The 22767-nt window shown below is 42.4% G+C and overlaps 1 protein-coding gene and 1 pseudogene across 2 annotated transcripts in view; both read left to right on the top strand.

Annotated features, from left to right (window-relative positions):
- The window catches only part of LOC103708293 (E3 ubiquitin-protein ligase HOS1), a 41896-nt gene extending 33358 nt beyond the window's left edge, over positions 1-8538 (top strand). For both annotated transcript variants that reach the window (XM_026805098.2, XM_008793138.4), the window contains 2 exons: positions 6475-7220; positions 7888-8538. In XM_026805098.2, the coding sequence (XP_026660899.1) occupies positions 6475-7220; positions 7888-8053 (912 nt within the window). In that variant the 3' untranslated portion in view covers positions 8054-8538. The remainder of the gene's footprint in view (positions 1-6474; positions 7221-7887) is intronic.
- Positions 8539-17766: 9228 nt separating this feature from the next.
- Positions 17767-22255, top strand: LOC103708294 (annotated as a pseudogene).
- The last annotated feature ends 512 nt before the right edge of the window (positions 22256-22767 follow it).

Here is a 22767-nt window from a genome sequence, read left to right as displayed (position 1 = left end):
CAGAGCTTCAGAAAGAAAGGAGGCTATTTCATTCAATCATTCATTCATTAACGTTAAACAAATGCATGGACCCATATATATAGGGTTACAAAATTAACAAAAGACCCCTACAAGAAAACAATCCCATAAAAGCCCTAAAATGACAATATGCAAACAAGCTCATAATATAAAATCAATCCAAAATAAAATCAAACCAACTGAACTGGCTGGATCCACTGGACTCTATGGCGACCGTAGACTCGAGTGATGGCTGATCTGGCACTGGCATCCGCACCAACTCTTTCCGGGTGGGAAGAAATTGACCTCGACGAAAGCGGCTCGGTATAGCTCTGGTAGTACTCCAACAAGTTCGGATCAATCTGCGGTAGCTCCTCGCGCGGGATCCAAGTATCGCCGGACTTTGGTCGTCCTTGCCAACGAACCAGAAAATACTGGATGCCTCTATCACTTGCAAAAACTATTTGCTCGGCTACAATAGAATCAATATACTCTTTTTGTGCTCGATGGAGGAGAAACGGAGATAAAGATGGCATGAAATCAGTAATAGGATAAGCAATTGGCTCAGGAGAGGTTTCAGCAAAAGAGTCATCAGGGATTGCAACCAAATCTTTAATATTAAAAGTAAGGCTATGACCAAAATCAAATGGGAGATCAATGGCATAGGCGTCAGTGCCATCCTTGTGCAACACTCTGAATGGTTCAATACTAAGAGACTGCAATTTCTTTATATGGATCATTACGTAACCTCAAGTTTGAAATTTTTTAGCATGGAAATCAGCTTGCATCTTATATTAAGCAATATGTGCATGAATGCCCTTATGGATTTTCTGATGCAACTTATGAATGTGTTGTGCAAATGCATATGCAAACTCAGAAATTCTAACATCAGTTTTGATGGGTTGTGCGAGGGCACATCTAACTACGCTCATGGTGGACTGGTTAGACTCTATCTGACTGTGCAAGTGAACTAGGTGTAGTGCGGGTGCACCCTAGAATTTCAGGTTTGTCATTACACTCTTTCTCAATATCCTGAATGTCATCGAGGTTCGGTTCATAGACTTGCTCCTCCAAGTCATTTTTGTCACCTCCCTGCTCTTGCTGAGCAATAACGAGAGATTTGTTAGTGCATTGGGAGGCAACGTGACCAAAACCTTAGCATTTGTAGCATTGAATCTTGAAATGTAGTTTGAGAGGCCCACCAAGAATTTTTTTGCCTTTAGTGTCTCGGCTTGGGACAAGGGCAGTAGGAGGGGGTCTAGGTTAGAGAGCCCTACAGAAGGTTTGGACCCTAAGGAATTAGGGCCCGTAGAAGTGCGCCATATGTCAGGGCACTTTACAAATATGGACTTAGTGTTCCATCGGTTAAGGAGATCGTCTTGGTAGCTAAGAGGCAAGTATTTTTCTTTAAGTTTTTTTTTTTATTTCTGTCCAATCAGTTATGGCAGGCTGACGTCTTCTAGCTAGAAGCTGTTTAGTGTTTTACCAAAAAAGCTTAGTTCGATCAATGAGCTTCATTCTGGCAAATCGGACCTTCTTTTCGTCAGACAAATTGTACCACTCAAAGAAGTGGTCCATTTCGTGTAGCCAGTCTGAAAATTTTTTTGGATCAAGGCGACCTTCAAAGGTGGGTGCTTCAACCCTAATGCTTTTCAGCACATTCTCATCATGATCACATGGCTCTCTGGGTTCTACATTATATCGATAACCCCTATTGACATTAGGGCAAGGGCTCTGTCCTCTATGACGAGGGTAGGTTTGAGGACGACCTGCAAAAGAGCTAGTGTCAAACTGACCCTAGCGGACCGGCTCTAGATGGTCTAGGGTTTCATCCTCGACCTCTGAGCCTTCCAAATGGGAGGCACTGCCTTCTTTGGATCCTATGATCCTCTGAAGAGCAGCCTCAGTTGAGTCTAGTCGGGCATAGGCCTCGGTGGACACTGTGGTTAGGTTTTCGACTACCTTCATTAAGGCTTCGATGCAGGCATCCATGGCCAGTTGGGACTCAACTGGGAGACAACACGACCACTACGAAGGTGCATATACCAAGGGTGCTAAATTATGCTTGGCCCTACAATGCTAAGATAGTGGTGATTCCTAGGCGGACTTAATGCATGAAAATGATGTCTAAAATACAACGTATATGCTCAATATAAATGGAAGCTAATTCCTAGCAATTAAAATTAGCTTAGGATTACGTAATAAATCTAGACAAGTAGTTGCAGTCAAATACTACTAGTTATTCAGTGTGTTGCAGGGCTGCATAGAGCCTCGACGAACTTTTGAAGATTAGGTATCCTACAATTAATAGCAAAGATAGGCTACTACTAGCATTTTGGTGTTGTCTGGAGTGGGTGTGTTGAATTTTTTTCAGAAAGCAATATCAATAGAGCACTTAAGAGTTAATTAATGTTGAATTTAGATAAACAAATAGAATTTTCAGTAAAGGAAGAAACCTGACTTGGGCTAGGGCGACAATTAGCAATGCGGTGCAGCAAGTAGACTCGTCAAAGGGCTCCAATTGGGTCTGATCGCAGCAATTCTGGGGGTCTGAATTCAGCAGCTCGTGGGCCTGATCAATTCTAGTTGGCGGGCTTGCGGGGCAGAGGTGGAAATGGGTCCTGCAGGCTAGAAGAGGTCAGGTATGATGGGCCTGCGGCCTAAAGGAGTTGGTTTGGGCCTGATGGCGGGACGGGTCTTGAGCAGATGGCGCAGGCCTGTTGGGCCCACAAGTGAGATGGCGTGGGTGGGCCTGTCGGGCCCGTTCGTGGATGAGAGGGTTTGGGGGAAAAGATGGAGTGGGCGGGGAGAAGTGGGTTTTTTTTTTTTTTGGGGGGGGGGCAGGGGCGGCGGAAGGGGGCGGAAAGGGTAGCGATCGTGGGAGATTGGCTGCGAGTGGTTGGGGCGGCCGTGGGATGAAGGAGGACTTGCGGCGCTGGGGGTGGGGGGGTTTGTCGACCTCCCGGTGTCAAAAAGAGGGGGAAAGGCGGGGCAGTGGGGCTTCAGAGAGGAAGAAGATGATCGATGGGGGGAAGATAGCGATGGGGTTCGGGCGGTGGATGAAGATGCTGGGGCGGCGACGAAGAGGAGCGGCGGCGAAGCGGCGGAGGGGGAAAGATGGCGATGGGGTTCGAGTGGTGAGCATGGGCAAGGGCGTGAAGCGGCGACGGTGAGGGTAGAGCGGCGGAGGCGGAAATGGCGATGGCGGTGGCGGCACGGGTGGAGCGACGCTACGAGGGCGGCGACGCAATGTGCGATTGGGGAAGATGAATAGAGGTGTTTTTTTTTTTAACTCCGACCCGATAGGATCCGGGTTATCGGGCATGACCCGCTTCGATAACCTGTGATGGATCCGTCACGTGCGGATCACGTACGTTTCCCTTTTTTTCTCTTTTTCCTTTTTTCTCTCCTTTTTTTCAGTCCGAATAGATTCGGGTTAGCGGGGAATCCGCTCCGGGAACCCTCTACTGATCCAGCTTCGTTGTGGAGGCTTGGGGCAGCGATGGTTACCTGCTTCCGCGGAACGCAATGACGGCCGGGCGAGTAGCCGTGGGCGGCGGCGGCTTGGTAGAAGGTGCCCTACGGTGACGACGCGCGGGGCCTCTTCTTCGATTTTGGGTAAGGGCGGCAGCAGCGCGGGGCGGCGTCGGGTCACTCAGGATCGAGCGTGCTCATCTTCTCGCGTCCGATCTCTGGCTTTTCTTCCTTGACGCTGTCGGGTTTGAGTTCTCGGCTGAGACAGGGAAGTCGGAAACTCCCCAGTCGGAAGGGAGGGGTTTTGGACGAGGTGGCCAAACTTTTTTTTTTTTTTTAACCTGGGCTCCTACGTGAAGAACAATGCCCATAGAAGCCCAGAAAACTGTGGTCTCAGGGGCTTTTCCACGGGAACAGGGAGGAAGGTTTCTTTTCTTCTGCGACGGTTCCGGATGGATGCTTTGTTATTGGGGTGGCTCCTTGCACGGGTGTGAACGAGGATCTCGGAGCTTTGGCGATGGAGCCAAAGCTGTTGGCTCTGATACCAAAGTTGATGCAGGATAACTACAGGAAGGAGAGGGAAGAAGGAAGAAGAGAAGAGGAGGGGGAGGAAGAAGAACCAGGCTTTTCACCTGGCTCTAGCCATGGCTTCACACCAGGGCTTCAGAAAGAAAGGAGGCTATTTCATTCAATCATTCGTTTACTAACCCTAAACAAGTGCATGGACCCATATATATAGGGTCACAAAATTAACAAAAGACCCTACAAAGGAAACAATCCCATAAAAGTCCTAAAATGACAATATGCAAACAAGCCTATAATATGAAATCAATCCAAAATAAAATCAAGCCGACTGAACTGGCTGCACCCTGTGGCGACCGTAGACTCGAGTGATGGCTGATTTGGCACTGGTGTCCGTACTACTCTCTATCCTCTCTTCGATCCCCATCATTATCTTTCTAGCTAATTAGATGCCGATGGCATGCTTGTGCACACCAACCTTGTTGCTGTTGAGACTCGACGCCTTTTTGTGTTGACAAACCGAGTTTTTTGGAACCCTAAGTTCCTCGGTACTTGCCCGAACGGGATGGAAAATCAGCCAACAAAGGGTAATTATGCAATGAACCATATTTACAAGGATATATGTGAAATAAAAATTCTAACAAGGATAAAAATAGATAGAAAAGACATCATCAAAATTATCATGTGAACCTCTTGATGTTGAAGAAACATCTTTCAGTCTTTACTAAGTGATGATAAATTAGTCTTTCACATTCCATGTTCAAAGATAGATATCAGAAAATCCTTTTTTCACTATTTAATTGGTTCCACCACTTCTCCTGCAAAGACGACCTCTCTCTTTATATCTCTTTTGTAAGGAAATTCTCTCAAAACCAAAATCACCACTTCTCAATGCTTCCTTAAGAGAACATTTGGAATATAAACACTGCTGACATCCATGTTTGATTGACCTACAAAAAAAAATAACTGTGAAGTGTTTCTTGGAACATCCATTTGGCATATCTTGTTAAGATCTTCCATTTGTAAACTACTATCAAATTTGAGCATGTCCATAAACAATGTACATAGACTTCGGACCTTATGATTTGCCAAACAGTGATCAATCCTGAATACAAAGAAAGCAAGATGCTAACAACAACTCGTCTCAATATAAGTCAAGCCATAATCTCACCTTTCATTCCTAGGCCCCACTACGTAGCTTTCTTTATACTCAATAATTCCTGTCTGTAGTCTGAAAGCAAGTTGGCATGCTCTGCAATGCTATCCTGAATCTCTATATATCATATACCTCTAATTACTCTTAGCTGCAAGAACTACGGCTTATCCCAGTTGTCATATACTTAGCAATGAGAGGTTCTAGATTTGAGTCTTGCATGGTGCATCCCGAAGTATTGGGATTTTCATATTTATAATGTAGGTGGGTCTTCCTCCTCTCTCTCTCTCTCTCTCTCTCAAAAAGAACAAAAATCTTTGCAGATCTATTCTTCACTTGCTAGTGTCTACTCTGAACCAGTTAGGACTGATGAAATAATCTATTCTTCTCTTGCTTTACCAAAATCTCTATTTCAATTTAACGTTTATAATTTCACAAAAAATGATGAGATGTTTCTAAAGTCTATAACTTGAATGACATCTTTAACTATATATGCATGTATTTTGCTGAACTTGTATCTATGCATATGTTTTCTGATTTTTCCCAAGTATTGGTATACTATTTTAATATTGGTTTCTATACCTTAAGTTAAGTTTGATGCATGGGCTTTAAATACAGGATAAAAAAGTAAATTTTTTATCAACACCTTGATGGTTATTAGAAAACCTAGGAAATCAAACTATGAAATTAATTCTTGCTTCTAATGCGATCTCTCCTCCATAAGGCCCCCATGAGTTGTCTTCTTACCATCAAAGTTAACTTCAAATATGGAAATTTGTATCTTCCGAACCACAAATTCTTCCACATAAGGTTTTGCAGTCATATAAATCTTGGCTATCTTGCTTTAACATGTACCTCATACGTGCTTCCGTACCCTCATTATTTTGTTCTACTTTTTGGCTTCTATGACCGAGTCAACCTCCACAGCCCCTCTTGATTCAAGTGACCAAGGAATGGAGCTTCTCTACTTCATGTCCCAACAGTCTTGTCTGTCCCCTAAAAGAACACCTGCCAATAAAACCGCCTGTCCTGAAGTTGACATCAATTCCAATTATTAGCTTAGAATAATCGAGGCAAAGCTAAAATATAGCACATGATTCAACTACTCTAACAGGAGCATGCTATCTGAATTCTGAGTTTAGTACGAGGACAGAAAAAAGAGGTAATATAGAAAAATGTTCTTTGATGGTTTAGTTCCTTGTAATAATTTTTAAGAATTTCTGACACTACTTTTTGCGAACTTATGATGACACTTGTGTATATTTATTCTGTAAGCGTGTCTTCAAATTCTTCCATCCCTTACAATTTATGACATGTCCTCTCAACAGGTTAAATGTCTCGATTTGCTGCCTGAGGTGCAACGACAAAAAGTTATGACCACAAACATGGCCAGTGATCATTTTTCTTCCCAGGATGTTCAAATGACTCCCTCTTCTACAAATTTTGCCCCTATTCTTCAAACAAATTTACATTCTCTCCCTTCAAACAAAATTGATGCATATGCAACTACAAATAGCACCATCAGTAATGCCCGTCTGGAATCTGCCAGCAAGGCTCCGTCTATTCTCCAACACAAGCTCCTTGCATCTCTGGGAAGTCCTACTTCCAGGATGAATTCTGTAGCTGCTGATTTTGTGTCTTCATCAAAATCCCAGGATGGGGAGAATTCACTGTCAAATAATAATAATTTTGCAGACAGGAGAAAGCAAACTGATAATAGACAAGGATATCAATCTGCTGACCACTCAGTTCCTATAAAGTTTCACTTTGGTTCTCAGAATAAAGAGCTGAGTGCAAATGTGTCTAGAGAGCCTCAGGATGACCGTCAATTTCAAGATGAAAAAGATTCTGTGAGGATGGGACCATCTGATGTCATTGTCTATACAGAAAATTCCCATGCACTTATGCCCAGAATCACTTCCGTTGATCGCAACTATCTAGTAAACACATCTTACAGCAATGATAGTTCAAAAGAATTAATTCATGATCAGAATATGACAAGTTCAGGCAAACAGGATCTGCTGGATAGATCTTGGACCAAGATCTCAGATGAGGCTAATATAAGCTCATGGAGGTAGTTAACTGTCTAATCAAATTTTTATTGTCGAGACAAATGACACTTATTTAACTGTCCAAAATTATTTCTATGTACATATTTAAGTATGTTATGAATGTATGTATGTATTGGATTACATAATAAATGTTAAACATTTGTTATAATGTTTGATGATTCCAGACCAATGATAGGCCATCCAAATTGAGGATTTGAACCGTTGAATGGGATTACTATAAAAAGCCTAGAAATAGTTTGTGTTTTGGTGGTTTTTAATCTAAGTATCAAGTGGACCAAAAAAAAAGAACAGTCTTAGTAGCATGATACTATGTTTTACTATAGTCTAATCATCAATATCTTGAATTCAAATCCACCCATCTTTTAAGATGTGTGAATCATGACCTATGATATGAATTTCTAATTTATGTGTAGTACCAGGTATTAGCCACTAGTTCCATTGGTATCATTCATTTTTGTATCCATTTAAGGTTAGAAATATGCAAAACATGTATCTTTAAGTTTCTAGGTATTTCTTTTAGGCTTAAATTAAATCAATACTGTGGATTCTCGATTTGGATGGCCAATGTATACGTACACACAAGTATGTATGTATGTTAATGGAAAAAACTGGTGACATGCACCCACATTTTCATTTTAGGTCTTTAACTGATGTGTTTTTGGTTTGTAGGTTTGAGAAAAAAGATACCCTTGTTGAACAGAGAAGCATGAGAGGGGGGTCGAGATGGAGGTCTGATGGGTCCAGTGAGGATGAAGAGGACCGTGGGCTCAACAGGTTCGTGGGTGGTGGAGCTTTGCATGGTAGCAGCAGACGAACCAGATATTCAAAAAGATGAAGAACATTTCATCTGAAATTCATCCACATGATTTTTGAAATTACCATAGATTGTAATTTTATCGCCATTGGATCTGTGGTTCGTGTTAAGGTTAGAGGTTGTTGAAGGTGGTTGGTGGAGACAGCTCATATGAGTTTGATTCACATGGTGAAGAGTAAAAGATGGAATGTCTTGCAGTGACTAGAGTAATCAGTATGTCCAGAACTGAGGTATGTTTCCTGTGGATAGAAAAAAGAAAAGAAATTGTAGCGTTTCATGGGGAAGTTCTATTTGCATGGCAAGGTTGAATATGATCTGGTGGGTGGTTTTGATGCATCTAGAATTTATATCCTGTTTTACTGAATTGCTTGAATCTCTACTTGCATAAAAGAGACCATGTCATTCTTAAAGAGTATGTATGATTCTGGATCGTGAGGAATTTTCCTTTTTGGAATTTAGTGTAACATGATTGACTTACAAATGAACATATTTTCTTGGTTTCATTACTGAAGTGTTCAGGAGGGCAACCATCAAGATAAACAGAGCTGACCGGTGTTAAAACTGAAGAATGATGGGATGCAGATGTCCTTGTAAATTGCATTTTTCGCAGAAAGCTAAGTTTCTTTTTTCTTTTTCCTTAACCTTTTTTTTCTTTGATAGGAAAACGGCTATACATCACTTAAGACAGGTGTTCTGCCATTACAACCAGAAGATCATATGGTTGAATGCTACTTCCGTGAAAAAACATGTTGTAATTGATAGATTTGAAGGACATTATTTGAATGCTACTTCAGTGAAAAAATTAAAAAAAGGAGCCGTGTTTGCCAGAGAATTGGGAGTTTCTATCATAATGCATGACTACTTAATTGAGGAGTTCACTGCAAATACCATCTTGGCTTATTATTGTTGCGACAGCAACCTACTTTTCTGCATAGCGCCAAAAAAATTGTCAAGGTCTGATTCTTCAATAGATCTGCTTAGCCTGTTTACCGGAAAAATCAAATGGATTTGCTGAGCCCCGCACAGAACCTTCAAAAGGTTGAGTGAATCACTTTGAGCAATTAGGCATTGAAACCCTGGCGTTTGTGCTTCTGTCAGCGCTTCATGCAGCACCCAAGCGGCCCAGCCTCAACCATCAGCGGACAGAAAACAGACAAAACTCGGGCACCTGCATATATTAAGAAACCCATCAGCTTCACTAACTACAATGCCAATCCCCTGTTTTATCATCATTTGGACTACATGAGCTATCAGTATTCGGCTAAATACTTTGTTGTATTTGTACAGTCAAAAGTATGCGAGGCCTAGCTTTCCGTACGACAGTATATACAGATGTAGTCCTATTATGCAAGCATCGATGCGGCAATCAAATCATTTGTGGGCGATACTTTTAACCCCACTCACCTAGAGTCGGCTCGAGGCGAAGGAAGTGTAAACTGCCGAGTGCCATTGAGTTTTTCCCACGCTACATGGCTGCATCTGAAAAAAAAAAAAAGAAAAAAAAAAGAAAGGATGGTCAATCGGTTCAGATTGGAGGTTGGAAAATGGGCTCTAATTACATTGCTTCGTAGGAAAATGGCGCGACACCAATTTCCAAACAAAGAACTGTCCTCCAGGAGGGCTCTGATTTCCAAACCCGAGACCAAGAAACACCTTCCTGATGACCGACCCGAGGCTGCATCAAAAATATATAAGCACAACTCTCTGCACCAAGCCCCGACTGTTTGGCTTCAGATCCACTTATCAGGTAGCGGTAGCCTAGCAGATGGAATTTCAATAATATGATCAGCAAATACTTGGCCAAACTCCTCATTCAAGGCTTGGATATTCCTATTTCCCCACAACAAATTGTGACTCCCATCCCAACTTCATCTATGGTACTCCTAAGGGCAAATAAAGTTGCTTCTTGTGCCCGATGAAATGTCTACAATGCTCCATTTAATTTTTTAACTCTTCTTATTAAATATATTAACAATCAACTTACTAGAAAAAAACTGTTTCTGTACAGAATTTAATGACAGTTATTTAGGTCTTGCCAAATAAATATATTAAATTTTTAAAGCTATTGCTGCCGCTCTCGGCACGCTGATGTAGACTACCTCAGTGGATTGCAAGACAAGAAGCATGGGTCAGAGACTCGCCAGATTGGCTTTGGCCAGACCCTCTCATGCCCGTCGGAGAGGAATTTTTTAGTGGGAAGCAAAGAAAAAGGAATAGTAATGCCAGTACTGAAGAGTAATGGAGTGTTCTCTCTCTGTGTAACCTCTGCAGAGGGCCTTTTAGGCTCTTTTATAGTTGGGATCCCACATCTTCAGCGAACTATATTCCAACAAATTTTGGATTGTGCTGTAACAAATTGCTGACATGGTGTAACAATCCAGAAAAGTACCGTAACTATCAAGCATGTGGTGGAATTGTTGGAACCCTACTCATATTTGAGCAGAAGCGTTGGGCCACCACTTCTGTGAGAAAGTCCTATCCGACTCGAGCCGATCATCGAGCTGACTGGTCATCAGCTTGAGCTAAGGTACCTTGGCTTTGCAAATCAATTGCTTTTAGTCTGCTTGTCCTGACTTTTTCTGTGGCTCGGAGGTGCTGACCAGGATACCTTGGAGAGTTTTTAAGAATGCCCGGGTCTCCATGTAAATGATGACCTGGACGAATCTTATCATGCCACATCACCCCAATCACTTATTTCCATAACTTGGGCCCACACTTCTGAGCATGAAGAGCCTCTTTAGTTCGGATGAGGAAAGTAATCATTTTGTTGGACTTTTTATTGTTTTAAAAAGGGCATTAACTCATGAGTATTGTCCCCGGAAGGACGAGTCTTGACCCTTGGCCTCCTGAGGCATTGTTGATTGTCTGAGAGTAATGTGGGTGCAATGTGTGTCCATTGATCTCGATGGGGAAATGCTCGACCGGATTGATCTAGGCCATCTAGAATTCTTTAAAAGAGGGTGGAGCCCTTGCGAATCTACCATGTTTGGAGAGGTTCTGGCTTCTCTTTCTGTCACCATGGGAGAAATCTCTATAAAACCTATTCGCTAAATCATTTTGGTTCAACCTTAGATGGTGGCTAGCTCTTAGTAGATAGCGAGGGTTTATACTTAACAGCTGCTGATATTGATTCATTCTCGGCTTTAGAAATGAAGATGGAGAGGTCCCCATCAAAGAAGCAAGAATAGGTGCATGCTGACTGGGAGAGGCAAATGATTGGGCAAACTGTTATATTGCAGGAACATATAGAATGCTTGGGTCCCACGGGAGTACGTTTGCAACGGAGTTGCTGGTGCGTATTGGTCACAACAGTTGATAAATATGCAGACAAATATGCAATAGGAGAGTCGATGAAGGGATCAACAATCTTCCTTCGGCAAAGGCCCATCTAGGTGTCTTCGCCCACCTTTACATATGCGATTGTTCACTTGACCTGGCTACCTAATTACGAAATATATTGCTATCAAAAAAGCTAGAAATAGAGCTATACTTAGTTGCTTAGTTTCTAGGAATTCCCAAGCATTACTGGTCTGGTTGGTATATTTGTTGTTCTAAATGAAGGTATTTGAAATCTGCCCATAAAAAGTTCCACCATTCCTCTCCTTTCTTTTCGTTTAGGAAGCCGACCTTCTCACTGATTCTTCTTTTTCCCACTTTTAGGATGGACTTTCCCTAGGTAACAACTCTCCAAAACTACATAGAGATGCTTCGACTGGCTTTGTGGGGAGGCTAGGGAGAAGGTTGCTGAGACAGAGGCCAAAGTTGGATTCCTCAAGAGCATGCTGACGGTTGAGAAGGATTAGATCAAGGTGGTATTGCACTAGGTGGCTACTACAGAGGAAGAGATGAAGGTTGCTTGTTTTCGGATCACCCAGGCTGAGAAGAGCGCTTCCCGGGTGGTGGAAAAATTCATAGCATCGGGGAGCTACCACGTCCGGCTCACCCTTAGCGTGGTCGAGTCCTTTATGGACGGCTTGGATGAGGGCAGGAGTCAGGTATCAAGGCTCTTCCCCTAGGCCAACTTTAGTGGCCTTGACCTAGCTGCGAACAACGACGAGGCCGAGAAGTGGGACAATAAGATGATATCGAGGAGTTGTTGAGCCCCAAGCAATAGTCTTTTGCAGACCCTTTTATTATGCTTCTTGGTGCCACTTTGGACCCTCGGGATGAGATGAAGAGTGGTCTCCTAAGCCAGGTGACCTTGCTGGAGTAATTGGCCCTGTAGTGCTAGAGCTAGGCTGCTTCAGACATCTTTCCCTTATAATGTAGTAGTCTAGTTTGGTCTTTAACCTTCCATGTAATCAAACATTGTCATGAAATAGAATTATTTTTTGAGCGTGCTTTTTTCTTTCACTCATTTTTTAAATTGTTTGCCTGAGGTCATCCTAAGGATGCCGATGTAAACTATATTAGACCAGACATGTAAATTTCTGAGGTCACCTGAATAAGGCCAGAAAGTCGAGATAAAGTTATAGTCAAATGAATCCAAATATTCAAGATTAGCGGAGTATTTTGATATGAGGCCATAATATCATAATGTCCATGAAGACTAGCTGAGAGAAAGATAAACTCATGAGATCATAATGGGACAAGTTGAGAGAATAAGCTAGAATGACTTCTGAATTTATAGCATTAGAATTCTATGAAGTGCTTGAGGTTGGTAAGAATACCACCGGCGTACTCAAGAGATAATTGGACATTTCCTGTAGGAGTAGAATATGATCCTTTGTAAGCATTGATACGAAGAGTATACTTGATCGAGGATGAGTATAGAAGAAGTCTAGTCGACCTAGAATGGTCGTAGATTGAAAATAGAAAGCAATAAAAACTAGGCCTTTCACGAGTCGACCCTAGTGCATTGCGAGTCGACCCCAAAGAGAGATAAGTCGACACCACATTGACCATAAGTGAAAGGTAGAGTGCAACAAAAATAAGTACTTTTTTGAGTCGACCCCTGAGAAAGAAGATTCGACCCCTGAAGATCATGAGTTGACCCTTGAAGAAGTTGGGTCGATCCTAGAATGGCTGCAGGTAGAAAATAGAGAGCAATGAATACCAGCCCTTTCACAGGTCGACACTAATGGAACACGTGTCGACACTAAGAAAACTTGAATTGATCGAAAAATAGAAGAGTCAGCCGCATAGTGACCACAGGTGAAAGACAGAGCACAATAAGAATAAAGACTTTCTCGAGTTGACTCCTGAGATCATGAGTCGACCCCGACATGGCCATAGATAGAATAAAGATAACAATAAAAACTGCCCCCTTCACTAGTCGACCCTAGTGGATCATGTGTCAACCCCAAAGATAGACGAGCCGACCCCATATTGACCACATGTGAAAGGTAAAGTGCAGCAAAAATAAGCACTTTCTTGAGTCGACCCTAGCAGAAGTGTCGACCCATGAAGATGTTGAGTAGATCCTAGAATGGACGCAAAAAGAAAAAAAGATAGCAGTGAAAACTAGCCCTTTCATGAGTCATTGCTAATGGGTTATGAGTTGACACGTAGCAATCTCGAGTCGACCCCAAATATAGATGAGTTGACCCCACAGTGGCAATAGGAGAAAGACAAAGTACATCAAGAACAAACACTTTCTTGAGTCAACTCCTGAAGATCACAAGTCAACCCCTAAAGAAGTCGAGTCAACACCCGGATGGCCATAAATAGAAAACAAAAAACTAGTGAATACTAGCACTTTCACAAGTTGACCCTAGTGGATCGCAAGTTGATCCAAAGCAATCTCACTGGACCCCAATGATTGGCTAGACGACCCCACAATGCCCACGAGGGAATGGCAAGGCACAGCAAAAATAAGCCCTTTCTCAAGTTGACTCCGAAAGAAGAAGAGTCGACCCCCGAAGATCTCAAGTTGACCCATGAAGTCGAGTCGGCCCTAGGATAGCCATAGATAAGAAACTAGTGAATACCAACCCTTTCATGAGTCGACACTTGTGATTCACGAGTCGACCCCAGGAAAACTCGAGTCTACCGCATAGTGGCCCATAAGAAAAAGTCAAAGTGCAACAAAAACAAGCCCTTTCTTTAGTCGACTCCTGAAGATTACGAATTGATCCTAGAAGAATTTGAGTTGACCCCAGAATGGTTGTAAACAGAAACAAAACTAGTAAACACTAGCTCTTACATGAGTTGACCTTAGTAGATCTCGAGTCAAACCCAAGCAAACTTGATTCCACCCTATAGATAGACAAGTTGACCAACAGTGACCCCAAGCGTAAGGCAGAGCGTAGCAAAAACAAGCCCTTTCTCAATTCGACCTCTAAAGAGAAAGAGTCGACCTTTAAAAAAATCGATGTGATCCTAGAATGGTTGGAGACAGAATATGGATAGCAATAAAAATTATCCCTTTCACGAGTCGACCTTAGTGGATCATGAGTTTACCACAAGCAAACTTGAGTCAACCCCAAAAATAGACGAGTCAACCCCACAATTACCAAAGGTGAACGATAGAGCACATCAAAAAGTATTTTCTTGAGTTGACCCTTGAAGAAGAAGAGGTGTCCCCTAAAGCAGTTGAGTCGATCCCAGAATGACTGCAGATGGAATACAAATAGTAATGATAACTATTTCTTTTACGAGTCGACACTAATAGATTGGAGTCGACACATGACAATCTCAAGTCAACCCCAAAGATAGAAGAGTTAACCCCACAAAGGCCACAAGAGAAGGTCAGAGCACAAGAAGAACAAGCACATTCTCGAGTTGACTCCTGAAAATTATGAGTCGATTCTTAGAGAAGTCGTGTCGACACCAGGATGACCATAGAAGTAAAATAGAAACCAATGAATATCACCCCTTTCATGAGTCAACCCTTGTGGATCATGAGTTGACCTTAAGTAAATTTGAGTCGACCCCAAAAATAGACTAGTCGACCCACAATGACCTCAGGAGAAAGGCAAAGTGCAACAAAAATAAGCCCATTATCAAGTTGACTCCTGAAGAAGAAGTGTGGACCCTTGATGATCATGAGTTGACCCCAGAAAATCTGTTACATCCTCTCTCGGATCTCTCTACTCTCTTACCCTCACCTTAGCATCTCACCCCACATCTCTTTATGGCCCTAAGAATTGATGCTTCCTCAAAGAAGAAAGAGATAAGAAATAGAACAAGAAAAGAATGTCAAGGAAAAATTTCAGATCAAGCAGCAGTTAGAGGATCACTCTTCCATTCTTCCTGTTTCAGCCTCTTCTACAAGGATACCAAGTACTGTGCCCTTTTCCACTCCAAAGAAAGAACATTGACTTTTAGTTTCTGAAGAAAGAAAGCTTCAAAATCAGAGAGCTTATTAGAAGTTAAGATGGGAGTTTTTCTGCAGACTCAAGGGACCATCCACCCAGATCTTGTTCGAGAGTTCTATGAAAATCTTAAGTTTTATTTGGGAAGTGCCTCCTTTGCCATTAGAAATATCAGCATTGAATTAAATGATCATATTCTTGGGTGAATCCTTCAAATGCGCAACCAAGCTAATCCGGCGGACATTATTGAAAACCAGATACGTGCCATGCAATGCATACTAGAGACAGAGATAGTGAACAAAAATGCAAGATCAAAGGAAGCCAACTCAATGTGGAAATGAGGTCTCTACATTACATAATGAGCATGATTATTTATCCAAAGTCTGAAAGATTGAAGTCATTTCTGAGATGGAACTGTTGGGGGGAAAGTGTCGCCACGCTTTGGTAAGCAGACCCCTCCGAGCAGGGGCCGACCGGGCAGACCCCTCCGAGCAGGGGCCGACCGGGCAGACCCCTCCGAGCAGGGACCGACCGAGTAGACCTCCTCCGGGCAGGGGCCAACTGAGCAGACCTCCGGCTTGGCGATACTCAGTCTTACCAACCTGAGGACGCCTGAGTTGCACACTGAGATTACGTCCACCCGCAGCACGGTCGTGCAGACAATTAATGTGGAAGGGTCGTGCAGACACTCGGTTCACTCAACAGTCAAAACGCATGCCCTTGCAGGCCCCTGGGCTTACTCAACAATTAAAGCCTATGGTTTCCGTCGCCTACGGACATCGAGTCTCTCACGGCAAATCCGCATGCCTACAAATGATGGCGACTCCGCGACGATGGGTTCCGGCCTAATCTCCTACCATGATAGCATTGACTTACATGATCAAGCATTAATGACCAACTGTACGACAACCAATTTGCTCTATCACATCACATGTAGCCGATCCTCCCTATAAAAGGGGAATTCCTCCACTTAAAGGGGGGGTTCTTTCTGTCTCACTCTTTCTTTCCTCATACTAACCCCTGACTAACTTAACCATCGGAGGGCCGGCACCGGAGAGCCCGGCCACCGACTTCTTGCAGGTCTCCAGGAGGACGTCGCCCGCCGACGCGCCGCCACCCAGGCAGCGGAGCTCCTCTTCTCCAGCCGACGGCCGCCCCCGGGTCCAATTTCCAGCTCTTTTATTCCATTGCACTGCCAATTGCCGCTCTCATAACACCTCTATTATTCTCTAAGAGTTTGGTCTAACTTGGATATCAGAGGATTTTCCGCCGGATACTTTCAAGAGGATTTCCATGTCTTTGCTATTCAGATCGGATCCAGCATCAGAGGAAGGTCTGAGCAAGGTCTCCACCGTACAATACCACTTTGGGTGCGACCGACATCGAAACCATCAGTGCTCAAGCGCAGTAGCCACCGAACCGTCGTCTCGAAGGTGGTCTGTGATCTTCGGCCGATCTTTACGATCTGGATAGCTAACCATTCGAGCACTTCCATAGTCCAGCAAATTTGGTATTTTGGCCAAGCCGATTCCCGGGGGCAACAGATAATTTTGCTATTTCCTTATAGTCTAATTGCAAATCTTTTATTTTCCTTTACAATTATTCTCATGAAGATCCTTAGACTAAGGCTCCGTTTGAAAACTTGGGAATTGAGAAGAAAGGAATGGAAGGGAAGGGAAAGTTAAAAATTTTGATGTTTGGGAGTTTTTTAGTGGAGGGAAAGGGAAAGAAAAGGAGGAATATGAGGAAAAATTTTGATCTCCAATTTTCTCCTTTTTTTTCCTCCCATAAGTGGGAGGATTTGGAGAGAAATGAATTGAAACTTAATAAATTTTGATAATACATATTTAACCCTCTAATCATAAGCATGCCGTTTTTATAATAAGGATATTTTAGTAAAAATATTAAAAATATATGCTTTTTTTTTTCTTCTCCAAACCCCTTTCTAAAACTTCCAAACAAGAGAAGAGAAAAGTCTATTCTATTCCATTCTTTTCTTTTTCCCTCCTCATTAAAATTTTTCTTTTCTTTTCTTTTCTCCCCAAAACTTCCAAACGGAGGCTAAGCATGTTCTTATCTGGGGAGGGAGAGCCTTCATCCATAAGAAGCTGACTCGGTGGCTAATGATTGAGCGGCGATTACATAGTTTTAGTGGAGGGAGAGAGCCCTCATTCACCGGAGAACCATCACAAAAATGATAATCCTCCATCTCGAGTGAAGAGCAGTACAATACACTGTACAAGGAGATGGTGGAACAAAAGAAAAGGGTACCAGATTCGGATGAATGTGGACACGTTTGACGATGTTGGAAGAGGAGGAGGAGGAGGGAGAGAGAATTTTATGGTGAGGCAGATGAAGGAGAGAGTGGGGGTGATGGCGGGGGAGGTCCAAAGCCCCCTTCATCTTGCTTTTAATTTTTGATTTTAACTTCTATTTCTCTCTCTTTGTTTATGCAATTAGTAGTCGGTTAGATATTTTTATTTCTTATCGTCGCGGGACATGTGACTTGGGGCACACGGCTTGCCACGATAGGGGGTGATCGCCCCAGTGGTTTTTTTATCCCGTTCGTGGCCTTGCGATGGAAGGCATCGCGAAACTGCGTACTGTGGGCAGTCTGGAGAGGAGGAAGAGGCCAGTTTCCTCCTTTTTAATGGGTTCCCATTTTAATTTAAGAATAACAATAGCATATAGAGAAGAATAGAAAAGGGGGCGAGAGCTAATAGATAAAATAAACCGCCCGGTTTCGGTGTCGGTCTTGTGGGCGCGGGTGCCGAAAGGACCGTCCGCCTTTTGGCTTCCCAGGGGTGAGGAGGCGCCCACTACAGTGGGCGGGTTCGTGGGGTGGACTCCGGTTTTCCTTCACCTGCCTTGCCTTGCCTTGGAGGAGAGAGAGAGAAGAGAGAGGGAGGGAGATTTTTCCAAATCCATGCACGATGGCCCCCGGTTTTGCTTCTCTCCCCCTTCTCCTTCTTCCTCCCTTTGTTTATATCTCATCTCATCTCATCTCATCTCCCCTCACCCTCATCGTCTTCCTCCTTCCAACAACTGGCCCACACTTCCCCCTTGTCCTTCTCCTATTCACCCAGGATTGGAAATCACACGCCCAGATCAGATCCCGAGCTTGTTCCACAATCAATCGCTTCTGGATCACACCACTTCTTTCGTCCTACGAGATTTTTGTATTCCAATTCGAGTCGCATCATGATCTGCTGCTGAAATAAGATCTCGGATTTCCCGAATTGGATTGGATCGGATTTTGTTCGTTCCGGGGATGAAGGTCGAGGAGAAGATAGGAGGAGGAGGAGGAGGAGGAGGACAGGGCAGTGAACGGGAGCAGGAGGAGGAGGAGGAGGAGGAATGGAGAGGATTACGAGGAGGAGGAGGAGGAGCAGATGATGAGGAAGAGGACAGGGCGGCGGGTGCAGGCTACCTCCACCGCCATCCAGAGGCTGTTCGTCGCCTGCCGGACCGCCTTCAAAGGCCCGGGCACCGTCCCCCTCCCGCCAGACGTCCATGTCCTGCGCCTTCTCCTCGGTATTCTTGTTTATCTTTATATTCGTTGCGCCTTCTCCTCGGTATTCCTGTTTATCTTTATATTCGTTCATTCTTCTTCTTTTTTCTTCCTTCCTTCTTTCTCTTTTTCACCTCTCCTCAACGAGAAATACCAATCCAAGTTGTCTTATGTGAATATTTTTTTTTTTTTATGATTACTTATAAAAGCTGCCATTTTTGGCGATTACGTTAGGGGCTTCTACATCTGTGCCCAAGTCCTGTCCTTTCCTGAAATTGCCCTTTCCCAATTTCCGATTTCTATTCCTAAAAGTGACTCACCGGGCTGTCACTCTCTCTTGGCTGGGCGTCATATATAAAACATTAAGCAGCAGTTTATGCTGAGATTTGGTTACCGTTCGTTAATGCTCTTCCAAATTCCGAATTCTGTTCTATTCCCACAATGATTCGCTGATGGAGCTGAATTTTCTGCTTATTCCAACCGTTATTCGTTTACTTATTTGGGCACTCCAGGCTTTAAATTTGCCATTTTTAGCCGGTCACTTCTTGTGATATCGGCTCATCCTTTGCATTTGTCTCCTTTTTCAACCAACCGACCACTTTTATTCGTGGGGTTTTTCACAGGGCAACAGCATCGTACTTGCCACAGCCCTCGTTAATTCCTGTCATCACGTTTTAAGCATGATGCCTGTTTCATGTAATAATTTTGGAATTGTATTTACTGCAGGTACTGTCACTGGTTAATATATAGCTTATAATATTCTTTTGTTACTATATTCTAGTTTCAATCATATTCGCATCGGAACTGTCGGTGTTTTTCTACTTCTATGTACATATATAGTTGATAATTCAGTTAACGGGAGATCTGACCATTTGATGCGATTCGTTACAGGACAAAATGAGACCAGAGGATGTTGGCCTAAGCTCTGATATACTATTCTTCAAGTCCAGGAATGCTGTTAACGGAACTCCACGGATTACATATTCAACGGTGTACAAGTGCAACAACTTTTCGGTAAGATGAGCTTGTGTTAATCAGCAAAGCTTGCTATGTTTGCTAGCATGCTCCTGCAAGCAAGTATTCTGGCTGTCTTGTTATATTATGTGACTAATAGAAAGTGTTTCTGTTCTTATTATTGACCAAGCAAGGGTAATCATAGGTTGTTGACTTAAAAGTCTAATGGGAAGGCTAAAGTTAGAACATTATACCACATAGTAAAAAGTACAAAGACTTGTAGAATGATCTGAGGCGAACTGGAAATGTGGCACAGGATCATATTGGTGAGAGGGTGAAACTAATAAAATTCAATGAAAAGGAAGAAATTTGCAAGTCGTTTGAAAAAAATTTTGCATATCATTTGCCACAAAATAACACTTACTTATATGTTTAAAATGTATTTTTTTTTATCCATTACATTTTCATTTTGAATAGAGCTCAGGAAGAACTGATTAGATTTTGGAAGTTTGAGTAATTATATCTAATGCAGGACAAATCTTAACGATGGTGTTAAAGAAATGCAGCTGTCGTTTTTTCGTTTCAACTGATGTGGAGCCTTTTAACTCTCTGAGAGAACAAATTAGAGCTTCTTTCTTTTTTTTTTCCGAATGTCTTCTTCAGTTATATTAGGAACTTATTGAATACTACCGAACTGCTTCGCTGAATAGTTCACCACTCCCTGAATCCCTGAATAATTTCGCAGATGTGTATATTCTTCTTGCCCCCAACAGCAGTAATTCCTCTTCACAACCATCCAGGGATGACTGTTTTAAGCAAACTACTTGTAGGGTCAATGCATATAAAATCATATGGACTGGGTTGATCCAGTTATATCTACCGACTCCAAGGGGCTCATCTCAGTGTATGTCTCTCTCTCTCTCTCTCTCTCTCTCCCTCCCCCCCCCTCTGTGCGTATGCGCCTGTGCGCACACGAATTTAACATAGTGTATTTCTATGCGTTAGCTTATGTGTTTGATTAAATATGTTAATCTTGCAGTGAGGACTGGCAAAATTGGTGGTTGATTCTGATTTCACTGCCCCCATGCAACACATGTATTCTCTATCCAACTTCTGGAGGGAACATGCACACCTTCAGAGCCATCACACATGGTGCGGTGCTTGACGGTCCTTGGAACCCCCCTTACTCAACAGAAGATGGCCGTGACTGCACATATTACCATGATCATCCTTACACCAGCGATTCAGGTAAGCAGCATTTCGCCAAAAATATGCTAATTGCCTTAACAACAATAATCTGCTGTCTCAGCATAACATGTTTGCCCCGCCTGTAAGATCCAAGTTCTTGTCATGTACACTTTTGGGAGCTGTTGTAATTGAGGTCGTGCAATTTTGGATATGTTAGTGGTGTAAATGAAGGATTCTTCCCATAATAACTGATTACATGCTTTAATACAAACCTTGCTTTTCAGGCACTTCATGAAGACAAACAAGTTAGTTCTGTCGAACCCTGTCATAAGAAGCTTAACAAGTATCTGTTAAGTCAGATACCTCTATAGTCATGCCTAATACAATACATGCCTACATATTAAACAGTCCTTATAGTCATGCCACTGTCATGTATAGATATGCAATTTATTGTATCACTACAATCACACGGTTTTTTATAATAATACTAGGCTATGGCCTGGCTTAGTAGCACAGATTTTACTATCAGAGTACCTGGTTGATTGTTAATTGCCCATCGAATCTTTACATGTGTAGGATAAATGCAAAAAATATGTGGTTGCACATTCTAGCATACATTCATGTGTACATGCTATGGTTACGTATCTCATTCATTTCACATTATATATATGCTATCACAGGTTTCTTTCTTTGCCCCAATGAAGTAATATAAAAGCATGGATGGGATCCTGTCGGTGCCCAATCTCCATTGACTAAAACGGCTTTGATAAACATTAAGCAATGTATTGTAATATTTCATTGTGGCCCAAGGAAAGGTGTTTACTATAGGGGTGATAATGATTTAAATTAGACAGCCCCGTTTCTTTGGTTGGTATGCTATTTGTTGAGCAGCTTAGCTGTTGCATAAAAAACCATCAGGGCCCCTAATCCGACCGGTTGCTTTGAAGTTAGCATGGTTCCTCCATTTGAAACCAGCCACTCTCTGTTAGTTACCCACTGAGGCTTTTCATGAACATGTTTGCAGATTATGATTCTTCCCAAGAAGGAAAGTATGATAATCTCAGATGGTTGGAAGAGAACGACATTCCCAAGGACTTGGAAATGGATGGTGTGGAATATCTTGGCCCGCAGATAATTGATGGCTGACAGCAGCATACTTAGTTTTAGATCAGCTCGGCATTGGAGTTATCTTTCTGTGTTTTCTACTTTTGTTTCTTTGTTTGTTGAAGATATTGTTGCGGCATGAACATGTATGGTTGTTTTCCTGCTAATATCATGCTAATTTCTTTTCTGTTTTATGAATTACTTACTGTAGCCTGATTGGGTGTACGCTTTGAATGCTGGGGTGGTCAGATGGGTGGTAGCATACGTACTTAATGGTATGTAATACGGTGATAAGTGGTGGAATTTTTGGTCTAATACCCATCAAATGAGATCTTTAACTTGGATTCTTGAGAATTTAGAGGCATATATGTTTCAGTAGTATCAAAACAATGATATTTGTGCACTTATTAGAATATACTTCATGGCTTCACAAAATATTCTAGTTAAGTCAAGCAAATTTTCTATTCAATTATCAGAATATATTGATTTTCAGATAACTTTTTTGGTTTTTGAAACTTCACTTCTTTCAATGGTAGACATTTTCTTTAAGTTCATTTCAACATATTAATTCAATTAAGCATATACTCAACCTACTTTTTCTTTCTTTTTGTTGGCATCAAATAAGTGCATATTGATATTTAGAGAATGTTAAGAAAAATAAAGCAATAGCAAGCTTGTCTTAATCATTTATCAAAGCAATTGGAAATTTTAAAGATTCAAGC

Source organism: Phoenix dactylifera, chromosome 16 (genome assembly GCF_009389715.1).
Source record: "Phoenix dactylifera cultivar Barhee BC4 chromosome 16, palm_55x_up_171113_PBpolish2nd_filt_p, whole genome shotgun sequence".
Classification (NCBI taxonomy): Eukaryota; Viridiplantae; Streptophyta; class Magnoliopsida; order Arecales; family Arecaceae; genus Phoenix; species Phoenix dactylifera.
The sequence above is the reverse complement of the archived record's forward strand: the minus strand, read 5'-3'. Positions and strand labels throughout refer to the sequence as shown.